This window comes from Excalfactoria chinensis, chromosome 3 (genome assembly GCF_039878825.1).
Source record: "Excalfactoria chinensis isolate bCotChi1 chromosome 3, bCotChi1.hap2, whole genome shotgun sequence".
Classification (NCBI taxonomy): Eukaryota; Metazoa; Chordata; class Aves; order Galliformes; family Phasianidae; genus Excalfactoria; species Excalfactoria chinensis.
This window is the reverse complement of record NC_092827.1, coordinates 38,043,569-38,057,858: the sequence shown is the minus strand read 5'-3', so window position 1 is coordinate 38,057,858 and position 14,290 is coordinate 38,043,569. Positions and strand designations below refer to the sequence as shown.

General features: G+C 34.5%; 1 protein-coding gene across 3 annotated transcripts in view; it reads left to right on the top strand.

Annotated features, from left to right (window-relative positions):
• The window catches only part of ASCC3 (activating signal cointegrator 1 complex subunit 3), a 253,149-nt gene that overhangs the window by 157,396 nt on the left and 81,463 nt on the right, over positions 1–14,290 (top strand). For all 3 annotated transcript variants that reach the window (XM_072331536.1, XM_072331537.1, XM_072331538.1), the window contains exons 17-20: positions 5,854–5,973; positions 10,178–10,342; positions 11,180–11,266; positions 13,459–13,635. In XM_072331536.1, the coding sequence (XP_072187637.1) occupies positions 5,854–5,973; positions 10,178–10,342; positions 11,180–11,266; positions 13,459–13,635 (549 nt within the window). The remainder of the gene's footprint in view (positions 1–5,853; positions 5,974–10,177; positions 10,343–11,179; positions 11,267–13,458; positions 13,636–14,290) is intronic.

Sequence of the window (14,290 nt, the reverse complement as noted above, 5' to 3'; positions counted from 1 at the left end):
TCATTAGGCTGAGCTGAGATCTCAGAAAAGCAGAGCGGCATAGGAGAATCACCTTCCTCAGCCTGCTGTCCACGCTTACAGGTTACAATTGGCTTTCTGGTCTGCAAGCGCGCATTGCTAACAGTCCAAGGAAAAAGGTCTCTGTGTGGTTAGAATAGAAATGATAAAACATGAAAAACTGTCCAAAAGGAAAAACAATTTGTTGTAAAAATTTTCGATAAGACTGGCAACAATAAAAGCAATCTTATTCATGAAGCTTTATTCAGATTTTTATCTAAAATAAAAAGGTGTTTGTCCAAGTAAGTATATATTTTTGCTAAGTTGTTTCTTTTCAAATACGTAAACTTGACTGGAATTCTAAATGTAGAGGAAAGCTCTGTTGAAATCTAGTGACTTTTAACAGTAATAGTCTATCCAAATAATACTCTGAAAAATATTGCTAAAACAAAGTGCAGAAATAATTTGGTTACATCAAAGGTGCAGCTTTGGAGAAGTTAATTCTCCCACCTTGTCAAAATAATAGAGCTGAAGAAGAAAATGTTAGTTTTGTAGTGTGTATCCATCTAAACTTCTGCAATCAAAGATACGTAAGTAGTATATTATGTACAGTATAATGAGAAGCATTTAAACTAGCAGATCTACCATAGATTTGCGGATTTAGAGAAAAGTGCAGAGAACTGTTTATGCTAGTGCAGATGGAAAATTAAATTTTGAGTTTTAGCAATAACAAGCAATTATTCTGTATGGAGTGTAAGTAAACGAATATATAAAAGTGATAACGAATAAACTGTTATGGTTAGATGCCAGAATAAAATAGTATAGGCAATATTTTTTGTAATTCACCTAGCCAAAATAGTAAAGGATAGAGAACTATTTTCTGTATTTCTTTAAAGGCCAACATTTTTCCTTTTCCCTTTTCGAACTTCATGGTAATTATAGTTTTATCTGAAAATAACAGTCTACTCATTGCTTTAAAGTGGTGTAGGTGATGTGGCTTCAGAACAGCTAAAGCAGGTGAAGATGCAGTGAGAAGTTTGTTAATCACTGTGGTAATTTTTTAGTAAAAATACAAATGCCAAAAGGCAAAAGTCACTGGAGTAACAAGAGCATGAAACTGCCATTGATTTGTTATCTAACTGATGTTATGATATTCAGGAAAAAATTAGTGCCTGCCAGATTACAGGAAATCAATGCTTAGAGCAGTTACAAGAAGTTTTCGTGTCAGGTTTTGGATTTGTTTTGGAAAATAAATTCATTTCTTTATATTTGTTATCGGCTTAAACATCTAAACATTCTGATTTGATCCTAGTCAGTGGAATATTCTGAGAAAGATATGGGAGTTTTTGAAATCATGATGTAGCTGGAGATGACTGTTCCGAAGGCTGCAGTGTTCTAAAATAGCAAATACATTTAAAACATAATCCATCATATTGATCAGTAGGTAGTCTTAGGAAGGACATTCAGTTTTTGTCATCTTCTATAAACACTATCCTTCTGTCAGCAGTAGCACTGTATGGAGACTAACAGTATGTTGTTGCCTGATTTTTCACAGAAATGTAGACAGTAAGCTGGTATTTTACCCATAACAGAGACTTCTATGAGCAACAGAAAATCTGCACTGTTATATAACAATATGATATGGTTTAGGAAGAGAGTCTGCTTTTGCTACAAATCATTCAAGGAATTCAAATGCCCATGCTGTGGTTGTAAAGAGATACCAAAGAAAGGCCAGAAGCACCTCTAAACTCTTGGAATTCTTAATTTATTGAAAGCAAATCAATAGCTGAAAGAAAAACAAATCAAATGAATACAACAGTTGGAAATATAGGAAGACTCCATGCTTCCAAAAGCAAATGTGGTTGGTCTTTTGCCAGGTGTGGGTAGCAGCTATGAATGAAGCAATGATTCATGTATTTGATATAATGCAGTAAGTAATCCTAGCTGCACAAAGTGGAATCCAGAGCCATGAATTTTGTAGCTAGGCTTATGTTGTGTAGGAAAGAAGGCTTGGATCATGAGGGGGTAAAATGAGAGTATTTTTAATTTGGATTTCATAATGAATTCTATAGAAGCAGGAGGTTTTCAAAGTGATGGACGAAAGAATAGATCCAATTCTGTTGTAAGGAATACACAGGCATACCTGCATTCTTCAGATCAGAACCAAGGAAAATAGGATATGACATAATGGAGTTTTATGAAGTAAGAATGTTATGACAAAATACTATACTTTTCCTGGGACAAGAACCAGGAAATACCTATTGGGTTGAGTCAGTGACAGGTTCAGAAAATGCAAAAGGTTGCCAGCTGGGGAGTTAGATTGTGGAACTGCTCGCTGCAGGAAGTTGTGTATAAAGGTTTGTATAGCTCAAAATCTCCATGAAAATGGCATAAATATCTATTTAGAGCTGTTAAATGCAAAGGTATTATCTTTAACTGAAAATTTCAAGTTGCATTTTAAGAATTTAGAGAAATTGATATGGTGCTTGCTTCTCTTTAGCTAACAGCAGATGCTGTAGGGCAGTCTCAAAAAATCATGTTGACTTTGAGTGCCCAGTATATTTGCTTCTAGAAAAGCTAGGTAGTGGAAAAAGCTGAAATACACCCAACTTTATTGAGTTGATACCAAAGATAAGACTTGACGGTATCTATCCACTAAGAATACTATCCTGTTGACTTGCTTTGGGTTTTTTGATTGTTTTTTTGAATGTTTGTTTGCTAGAAATGAGCAGAAGAGGAGTAAGGAACCAGTGATTCTCAGCGTAGGCATGGAGATACTCCCTTTCCCTTTTCTGCTGATGCTGTGCTTACTGGGCATAGTGGAAAGAAAAACACAAAATAAATTAACCAGTTAGTATTCTTCACTGCGAGGAGAGACCCCTGGGTCAGTTGACCAGCTGGCAAACAGAAAATACCTACAGCTGTATTTTTTTGGAGTTACAGGAAGAAAGATAAGATGCAGGGGGATGTGGTTTAATTAGGCCATAAACTTTAACTTATCTGGGAACTATCATCAATAGCTCATACAATGCAGGTCACCATTCCTTCCCTAATTGTTTCCACCTGATAGAACCTTCCCTGTCAGCCACAGCTGGACCCCAGCTTGTTTCTGGGTCTCCTTCCTTCCCTAGGAGCTAGAAGCAGGAGAAAATTTGCAGCACTGGGCAGTAGAAATGGTTTCTCCAGGAGACGTGCATTTCTATGCATTTCCTTGCATTTTTGTTCCTAAGCGGGGAAGATAAATAAGATGGTACTTTGGTTAGGGTGGATCAAATCTAAGCTAGTTTTTGCCTTTCTCAATGTAAAGCATTCCATCTTGGTGGAGTGTGAGCTACAGCAGGTATCAGAAGAGACTGAATTCCTTCAAAGCCTTTCCAAAATTCAAATCCTTTCCAAGTCATTGAGGAGTTGGGTGACTCATCTGAGCACAGTGTGTAGGCTAGGTGGAGCTGAAGTTTTGTGCTCTGGTCCTAGAAACTGACCTGACCTGTATGAGACCAGCAACCTCATTAGTGACTGCTGCTTGCAGTCAGAGTTTTGTGATAACTCGTGTAATCAAACAACACACTGGAACAAGCTGACCAGGGAGTTTGTGGAGCCTCCTTTTCTGGGGATGTATGCCTGGATGTTTTCCTGTGTAACCAACTGTAGGGAACATGCTTTAGCAGGGAGGGTTGGTCTATGTGATCTCCAGGGATCCCTTAAGCCTCTATGATTCTGTGATCCTTTACATTACCCATATAACTACTGTATGGTTTACCAAACGCTAGAAAATTGAGAATTTTTTTTCTCTAATGAAGAATCACGTTATCTGTTGGTTTTATGAATCCTGAATATCCTTAAACCTACCAGACTACTCCTAATTTTGTAAATCATGTGTTTTGAAATTACTCTTAGGTGTTTGCATTAATGAGTTTCCTCCCACATCACCTGCGGTTTGAAAATGCGTGCTTTTGTTGAATCATCTGTGAGAGCTTTACTCGAACACTAGATGGCAGCAAATAATTAGAAGTAGTTTATTTATTTATTTCTTTTCCTCTGTATGGTATTCTGTGAACGTTCATTGAAACTGGGGAAGGATAGTATAGCATTACATTTCAGTGTGGTAGCTAAAACCCAATTGAGTCATATAATCCAATGTGTTATTTTCTTATTTTTTTTTTCTTTTAACTGTGAAAATACTTCATTTGCCAGTAATAAAATGAGTTATTCAGATAGAAAATAAATAAATTAAAATGTTTGTTTGTTTGTTTAATTTTGAATTTTTGGACTTCACATTCTTCTAGAAGGATAAATTTATCTTTCTATGCTTGTGAAAATGATAGTTTGAGAGGAAAATGTTATTACTAAGCAATGTTGTTACGCTATTTCAAGTTGTGCGCTGAAATAGATTTGAATGATGGAAAGAAATCAGATGCTGAAATTAACCTTGGGTAGCAGAAAGAGTAATAATGTACAAGCTGCATTAAATGTCATCCCTGTAGTAGTCTGTGGGAAGCTGAATGTTTAAAAATGCTTTCTATCTCCACGTTATGTAGCTATATAATTCATAAAACAACAGAATGGGGCTTTTCCTGTCCATTTTATGCTGTTGAACAGAGAAACACTTCAGAAACAAGCTTGGATTACTTTTTGATATTAGCCATTGAAATCAGCAATGTTTTAAGTTATTTCAGCTTTTAACTGAGGGCAGAACCGTCTTGCATTACTATTTTTGAATAGCTATGAATAGCTATTTATGTTATTTCAAGAATATCTATGGTATTTAATGATATTTGGATCTGAACGTGTACAGTATGTTTGTACTGAACAGTATAAAATAACTTTTATAGGGTTTTATAGTTTCTCCAAATCAAGTGGAATGCTTACATGAAATCCAAGCATCCACAAAGCAAAAATAACATTAAACAGTAATAATGATGGATTACAGAATTTCAGTAAGAGGAATTTTTGCTTGCCTTAACAAACTAGTCACAACCAAAAAATATTTGTTTCTGAAGCATACAAGAAATATTAAAGTCTCCTACTTAAGTGAAATAAAAGCAACAAATTTGTTCTTCTGAATGTAACTCTAAGAGAAAATATTGCTGAAGTTGCCATGTAACAATGTGTATAGCATAAGCAGTTTGAAAAACCATAAGTAGATTGAAAAGAGCTACTGAATTATCAGAAGTTATTGGGAATAACAACAACAAAAAAACAACTTTCTATGTACTGATTCATCCTTGGAAAAAAAAGAAAAAGAAAGAAATGTGAGCATATTATGTACATTTTGTTACATTTTATTATGCTTTGGTACAACAAAAAAATGTAGCAGGTGGCTGTGTGTTTAACTTCTAGTTACAAAAGGAGCAAACTGTTTTTAAGAACTATAAATTTGAGTCAGAATATGGGGACATGGCAGAGAAAATCCTTAAGACTGTCAGTATCATTTAGTTTAAGACCAGAACGTGCATTTATATTGACATGAAAACCTAATCCTTCCATTGTAGGACTTCTTTTAAGGATGGTCTTTAAATTACCTTGAGGACATTTACTCAAGAATTTTGGTACTTTCTGAATAAGCTATCTCAGTATTATCTTTGATTTGTTGATACTATAAGCAGTACAAAGAATGATATGGATGACTACCTATAATATCATGTCATAAAACATACCATGTTATTAGATGTTCGTTAGATACAGATGTGTAAATGATTCAAGATATAGTACTGTCTTTATTTTAAAATAATTTAAGTTGGAAACGTACTGACATGTTCTTTAATGCTAATGCACTGAATTCAGTATGTTTGCAGCCAAATATTTACATTCAGCTGTAATATATACATTTAATTTTCTCTCTTTTCCTCTTTCCAGATTGCTCTTGGAACAGTAACTAATGTGGAAGAAGCAGTAAAGTGGATAAGTTACACTTATCTTTATGTACGGATGAGAGCAAATCCATTAGTATATGGCATCAGTCACAAAGCTTATCAGGTATAAAATGCATTTTAAAAAAATCTGTAACCTGTTCTGGGTCTATAATCCTTCCCTGATGTGAGGATAAATATTTGCTATTTCTACTTACCTGACATCAGCAATTCTTTTAAAGTGTTTAGGAAAAGAAAGATAATTTTTGCAGCACGCTACTTTTAACTCTAAATTAAGGGGTCCCTTCTGTTCATGCAGAGATGTGTTTGAACTGCTCAAGTTATGCTTCAAAGGGCAACATTCATTTTTATGAGATAGTTGATGAAAATTGGCCTATTGTCATTGTTGTAGGCTAGATATAATAGATAAAGTATTCTTGAGTCTCTGGCTTTTTTTCCTCCTGTAAGATTCTGTTCTAGCATATGTCATCCCATGACATCTTTATGTTATAAAATTACGCTTTTATTGTCTTTTTCCCTTGTGATTTAATTGTTGTAAGATTTTTACTTATTTATTTATTATTTAGTACCATTCTGTATATTGATATAAATCAGAGCACGCTTTGTAAGTTTTTTCAAGTTCAATTCATTCTCTGAATTTTAAGGTGTTTCATAATTTACTGATTATCTAAATATAGTTACTCTTTTCTGTATAGCTGGTTAAAAGCATTTAATGTTATCATAGTTTCTACATAGATAATTGAGTATAGTGCAGGTGCAACTGTTGCAAATATGTTGTAATTGCACTTTATTTCACATGCCCTGAATATGTTTTGTAACTTCATCGTTTGTCATGATACTGTGAACATATCACTGTCATAGTAACACGCATAGATGTGTATGCTAGGAGATATTTGTCGGATCGCTTTTCTGTCTGACAGTGGAAGTTACACTGAAAGGTAGGTAGGCTGTGGTTTAAGCAACTTCTGCAAGCATATTTAGGCCTTCTCTGGTCATCTCAAGTCTGTTTTCTACACACAAAAAAAACCTCCAATAGTATGTTGCCCTGTGTCACTATATCTCTATCCAAAATCACAAAGTAACAGCTAAATGAAAAGTAAGAATTGTTGTCGTGTTCCTATAAATTCTGCCTAGTTTTGTTTCAAGACACATTTTTGATTGGTGTCATAAAATGATTTTAGTTTAAAAAAAAAAAAAAAAAAAAAAGACCATAATTGTGGAACTTCATTAAGAATAATAACAGTAATAATAACATTAAAAAAGTAACAGAAATGTTTTTATAAACTTAAAAAATAATTAACAGGAGTTTTTTTCCCCTCCTCTTACTTTTGCATTTTTATTCAGCTGCTGAGACAGTGGAGACTGCCAGCACTTGTCTTTTTCTGCCACTTTTCCTCTCTGCCCTTCTGATTTGATGTGCTGGTAATAGGCATTCCTATTTGTGTTAAAGCAGCAACAAATTACATCAATTTGAAGTGTTATCTGTTCATGTGAGAGCTAACCCAATGCCAGTATTTTCTACAAAAACACCTTTAAACTTAAAAGCTATGTATATGTTGGAGGCGAAGAGTATACAGATGATGTAGTGCCAGATGTGGTCATAACCATAGATTTGCCCACTTAGGCCGTTCTGTTCCTTCTGTTTCAGTTACAGGTATCCAGTTTACTAACCTGTGTGTTATTCTTTCTTAGTAGTCTTATAGTGTGCCAATTTCTGTCTTTGTTTTGGTTGACAGCCAATGGTACCCATTCAGAATCCGTATATCTGCATAATCATCACGGGTCACACTCTTCCCAGCTGTTCAGTAGAGCTACGTAAATGCAAATCACTTCTTTCCCTTTGCTTGGGGAGCCAAGTATGCACCACATCCAGTGATTACTTAAGAACACAAAAGGTCCATCCTGTCCCCAGAAAGGAGTGTTTTGTACTGCATAGAGAGAGAGGGAGGCAAGAGTGCATCTGCTGTGCAGTGACGTAATCCATGCTCTGCATATTCTCTCCAGCATATTACCATTCCCCACCTTGCCAGTTTCTGGACCATCCAGTATACACTCCTCCAGCCTCACTAGTTTGATTTGCAACTTTTCACATTTTCTGCCAGGAGTGCCAATTATGGCTTTTATTGAGGTGGGAAAATGGCCAAAATTTATGATGAGAAACAGAGTGGGAGGAAAGAGTTTAGCCAATATGAGTGTCATGTTAGTGAAGACTGTGATGTGAATTATGGACATTTGGACTTTCATTTAGGGTTCCAAACAGAAGGTGAGGTCTGTTTTAAGGTCTGTTTTGTTTTTTTTTGTTTTTTTTTTTTTTTGTTTTTTGTTTTTTTGTTGTTTTTTTGTTTTGTTTTGTTTTGTTTTTTGTTTTCTTTTTTGTTGTTGTTGTTGTTGTTTTGTGGGGTTTTTTTGTTTGGTTTTTTGGTTCTACTTTTTGTTGTTCCTTCAGTTAAGGAGAGTTTTTGTCCCTGCAAGCATTTCATTTGAGTTTTAAGTATGTGCAGTTGTCAAGAAAGTTATATGAGCATGTCTCCAACACTTCTCTCTGCTAGAGAAAACACCATGAATAGTAATATCATGCATAGTAATATCATGCATTCTTTACTTTGCATACATATGCTCCAGACCACTTGGTTTCTTTCAGTGGACACACTGTTTTAAGAGTGTGGCTTAGAGCTCTTCTAGGCTGGAGCTTTTTTACTCTGTGGGATTTCTAATTATGCAAGTTGAGCAAGAGGGGTGCTACCCAAGGATTCTCCACTGGAATATTGTTTCATGGCATTTTCAAGCTAGTGACCTTTCTTAAAAGATAACTTTAGTATCTGTTTTTTAAAAAATACAAAAAGTTTGTCTACTGTTGTCTGCTGTTACAGCTTTAGGGCCTTTTGTATGTAAGGCAAAAGATTGGCAGGTAATTTGGGCTGCCAAAGGAACAGGGAAGTGTTTGGAATATTTTTTTTCTTCTGTAGCTTTATGAAATGTTAAACATCTGGCATCCCAATTGCTTTTTTTTTTTTTTTTCCTTTTCTGACCACCTCTGCTCTGAAATCTGACCTCGATGCATGACTTACTATTGAGAAAAGCACTCTAGACCTTTGTCATCTTAGCTTTTGACTTGAAACTAAGGCAAGCCATAACTAAGCAGAAACAGCTTCAGAACAAATGGCAAAGACAGGGAATATTAGCAACTAGTCTTGCAGCTGCTTTCTGGAGATGGCTATATTTGTTCACAGTTTCACCAGCCACCAGATGATCCACTTCAGCACAGAAGTGAAACTGAATACTGGTCCAGGGGAAAACATAACAAGCTAAAGCATAGCAATTCTCCAAACTGTCCTCTTCGCAGTCTTGGTCATATATCTCTGGTGCAGATTTACCAAGAGGACTGATATGACTCAGTACAAATCTGAAGAATTGTACAAGCCCAGAAACAAGTATTGCCTGTGTACTAGAACACAGTTTTAGTCTTTTCAGATTGGTGACATGTAATGGCTTATGTAATTAGAGCTGTATCTCAGGTGTGCATGTAGCAGATGGTTAACATTACTGTGAATCCATTTTCACCAATTCCTGTGGGTCTCGCTGTCCCTGGTGCATGATTTGAAAACGTACAATTATATGTCAGACCAATTCAGATGGAAGCTTCTATATTCTAATGAGTCAGTGTGCATTGTTACTTGGACAAAATGATCGAGTTCCTGAACTTCAATATAAATAGAAATGGTGTTAAGGACAGCATGCTTCTTGTGGGCTCTGACGTGAATGGTTATGCAATAAGTCTATAACTCAGTAATTAGAATATCTCTGCTGACGTTCACAAAGATTTTGGAGACATCATAGCTTTTCTGGTAGCAATCATTTCAGCAATCCAATGCAAAGAGTATTCTGTTTGAAATACAGTAAAAAATATTTTTATGTCAGATACCGAATCTTATTATGTCTTCAGCTGAAATATTTTTATACAGGGTAAATACTATTTTAATGATAATTTTCGTGAAGAATGTTATCATTAATATTTCATTCAAATACTTATTTCATGCTTCTCTTTCATTAATAATGTTATCAGCCTACGTGGTATTGATAGCCTCAAAGCATTGTAAAAGAAATATTATTTTGATTGCTTAGTCACATATGGTCAGTTTTTTTGGTCAAGTATATAAATGTAGTTGTTATTTGTGAGAGAGAACCCAAGGAAACCTTAACTTAGTGGTTGTAGCTTCCTTTTACTTGATTTCTGATTTATTAGTACTGAGTTATTAAAATAAAGCGGTTCATTTTTCACCTATGCAAATAACTGTGTATTTGGTGTCTAGATGGATCCAGGTCTAGAAAAGCACAGAGAGCAGTTGGTTATTGAAGTTGGCAGGAAGCTGGACAAAGCCCGCATGATTCGCTTTGAAGAAAGAACTGGCTTTTTTTCTTCAACAGATTTAGGCAGAACTGCCAGCCACTACTATATTAAATACAATACTATAGAGGTAAAATATATGATTCTACTTTTGTGGAGTTTTTTTCCTTCTTTTTGAACTTATACCAAAAATAGTTGTAAGATACTACAAAATATGTAGTTGATTTGTAATATGTATTTTCAAATCATATTTACCAAAACGGAGAGAAATAGAAACTACGTATAAAGCAACTGTGGAAAAAATAGAGTTTGTATGAGATTTGGTTTGAAATTTGTATAGTCTGCCTTCTGTTATGTGGATTAGAAGAAGCATTTTGATACTATGAATCTGTGCAACCATTGCTGCGTGATAGCACATTCAGGAATAGAAGTTGATAATAAAAAGGCTTTATGTCAGCTTGCCATATGCAATCTTAACGGGTTTTGGCACTAATTGTATTGGGTTGCAAATAAGTGAGGAAGGCGGCACAATACTGTGTACATGGGGAAGCTTGGTTTAAAGTATATATTCATCTTAAAGGCTTTCTATTAGCGCAAACTGATTTTATTTTATTTTTTTAATAAATGCCAAAGAATCAGAGCCTTAGTCATCTTTGACTGTTTATTGTCACCATGTATAATTCGTTTCACAGATTTATCTTCTCACATGTATCCTAGATACTTGTTTATGTACTGGCATGATTGCATGTCTCTCAAGTTTTGGTGCCTAAGTTTAGAGGGAACAAATTTTTCTGAAAGTAGTGTGAAGTCATTCTGGAAACTTTTAGTGTTTAAATTGCGTTGCTCTGATAATCCAATTATTTATTTGCATCTTAAATGCTTTTTAAAATCTTAGTTAACTATTATTTATTGTTCTATATGAGAATTTTTATTTTCAGTACTTAATTGATTTGTTTTGTCTTAATAGACTTTCAATGAATTGTTCGATGCTCATAAAACAGAAGGTGATATTCTTGCTATAGTGTCCAAAGCTGAAGAATTTGAACAAATAAAGGTAAAGTTGTATCGCTTAGTGCAAATAGTGTGTTTTAGACACTAGACACTTCTGTAGTTTTCATTCCCTGAGAAGTAAGCTCCTTTTCTATAGACCAAAGTTCTGTTAAATATTAAGCACTATTATAGTGTGTTTTCCAGGTAGGAATGATTGCCAAGAACTATATATGCTCTCATCCAAATTTATCTATAATTCAGCTCGAACTGTAGTGCACATTTAATAACTAGTTATGGATCTTCAAGAATTCCTTTTAAATGCTTTTAAGAACTTTTCAGCTTCTCAATTATTAACAGGTGAAGATAAGAGTCTTTTGGTATGGTGCATCCAAGAATGATGATTTCTGTTTGAAGTCTCAATCGCTATTAGATGACTCCGTGAACAGTTTGCTTTAAAAGAAATGGTACAGGGCTAACTGAATTTAACTCTGATATAATTCGTGCAGAGGGTAATATTAGATTATCATAATGATGAATTCTATTTTCCACATGAAATCTAGAAAGTTATTTTAATAAATTCTATTGTACAGGCCATGAGATTACTATCAAGCTCGGTTTAATTCCAACATCCCTTTTTGCCGCTTCTGTTGGTAGGACATAATAAGATACCTTGCAAGCTGGATTGAGCTTATTAGCACATGCTTCCATTCCATAGAGATGCAAGCCAGACTCTACAGGGTTTATTAGGTCAGGCTCATTGCCATTTTACCACAGTCATACAACTTTCAGATCGGAGTTGGCTCTCATTCACCTGGCTCTGAGGACTGGCAGCATAACTTCCTCACCATCTACATATTTACGTATTTGCACACATTGTCTGAGCATTGCCATCTCTTTATCTGATGGAGAAATTCTGTAATCTCTTGTAATATATAAGATAATAAGCAATGAGGGATCACAGTGATACATATAACATTTTCAGAGCTACAGGTTTTTTTCATGATAGTGATACTGCCTTGCTAGACCTAAATTTAGCGTAATTTAATATTTAAAAAGGAAGCATATGGAAGATAAATGTTTCTATATTTGTAGTAAAGTCAGTAGTGATGCTTCTTAACTTACAGTTTTTCCAGTTTGCTTTCTCAGCTTCATATGATATGGCATCAGTGCAACATCAGTTCCAGTTTGTTGTGATTTACTTGCTGTGCAGCTCTGGGTGTTAAAGCTAATATTTGATTTGCACAAGAGTAACTCCAGGTTTATTCCTCTTCATGAATATGAAGTTTGACTTTTAATAATAAGAAACATATCTCCACAATAATTTTTTAAATTCTATATTTTGAGATTGCAAAGTCAGCAGTAGCCAAAACATTGATCTGGACTATGCATAAGCAGAATAACCTGTCCAAAATGTTGATGTAAACAGAGCGTAACATTCCCCTGACTCTGGAGTCATCTGTGATGGGTGTGTCCTTCATCTTTTTCTTTCCTGTAGGTGCTGGACAGTTGGGGCTTTTAACCCAAATGTATTAGGGTCTTTTGTATGTCAGGTAGTCGAGTCCAAATGAAAATTACTTTCAGCTGGTTCCCTGCAGGGACCAAACATTTACCCTCTTTAAATAAGTTTTACACTAACAGACTATCAGTAAATCAAAGAATATGTAGATTTATGCTATTTTTGCTATGTAAGGGTCATCAGCTAGGTTGTAACAAGTTATGCATTATTCAAAATATGGATATGAATATTTCTTTACTCATATTGAGACTTAATCTTATTAACAGTGAAAACTTTAATATCATGAATCATAGTACTTAACAGTTTTGAGTTAAAAATGTGTTATGCCGCATGCAAAATATATAACTATAATGAATACATTTAATGTTAATTCAAGATTGCCCTAATCCAGATGGACAGAGGTTTTACTCTGGTCAAATAAAAAATGAAATCTCATCAGATGAAGGATGGTGGGGTCAGAAGATTCAATTTTTGTGGCATATCAAATTTTTCTATGTCAATGGCAACCTTAATAGATGATGATGAATAATAAAATGTAATTGTGTCATTATTAAGATTGTTTCAATTATAGTCTATTAGCTACATTCTGTAAGATGTGGTTTTGCGTCTCTTATTTTTCTACTTCAAATCATAGACTGCTATAAAGTAATGTAACTGTATTATAAGGAATATTTGATTTTAGTATAAAAGTTTTTTATCAAGGTCCTCCAACCTCTTCATATATTATTATTCTGTTTTAGGTTAGAGAAGAAGAAATAGAAGAGCTGGATACATTATTGAATGATTTCTGTGAACTTCCCGCTCCTGGAGGTGTTGAAAACAACTATGGAAAAATAAATATCCTCCTCCAAACATATATTAGCAGAGGGGAGATGGACAGCTTCTCCCTTATTTCAGACTCTGCATATGTAGCACAGGTAAAAATAGTGTTTTTTACATATGTGTTGCTGCTTCTGCTGTGTTTATTCTTCCAAATATTTACAGTTATGTAAATAGACTTTGATATGCAAACTTTTTTTTTAATGCAGATTGATTTGAAAATCAAAGCATTTTATGTGTGTACTATGTACTTTTTTAAGTAGAAAAAGAACTGCAAAATCCAACATTAGGAGAGTACTGCATATTATTTTTTATAAATTTGAATATTCATTTTATTTTTCTTACACCTATAATCTTACTGTATTCAGAAGTTCTAATAGAAGTTGCTGTGCAAGGATTTTCTTTACGCAGTGGATTTTTTTCTGAATCTAGCAAACTCTTGCAGTCTGTTTATGTTCTTTGTACTTTCATATTTTGTTCTGTAAGACATAATTTTTGTCCTATTGACATCCTTGGTTTGTACAAAAAAGATGTGCTATTACAAACTTATTGCTATGCCTTATCATGTAAGTTTGTATAATTTGTCAGATTTGTTTGATAGCTAAGCAGTCAATAGTTGCACGGCATGTTTAGCTCTTACACCAAATAAAAAGAGAACTGCAAATCTGTGATACAGAATTGCCTGTTTACACACTTAGAGAACATCTTAGAAAGGAGGAGGTGCTGCATGAAATTTTATTTCCTGAAAAACTA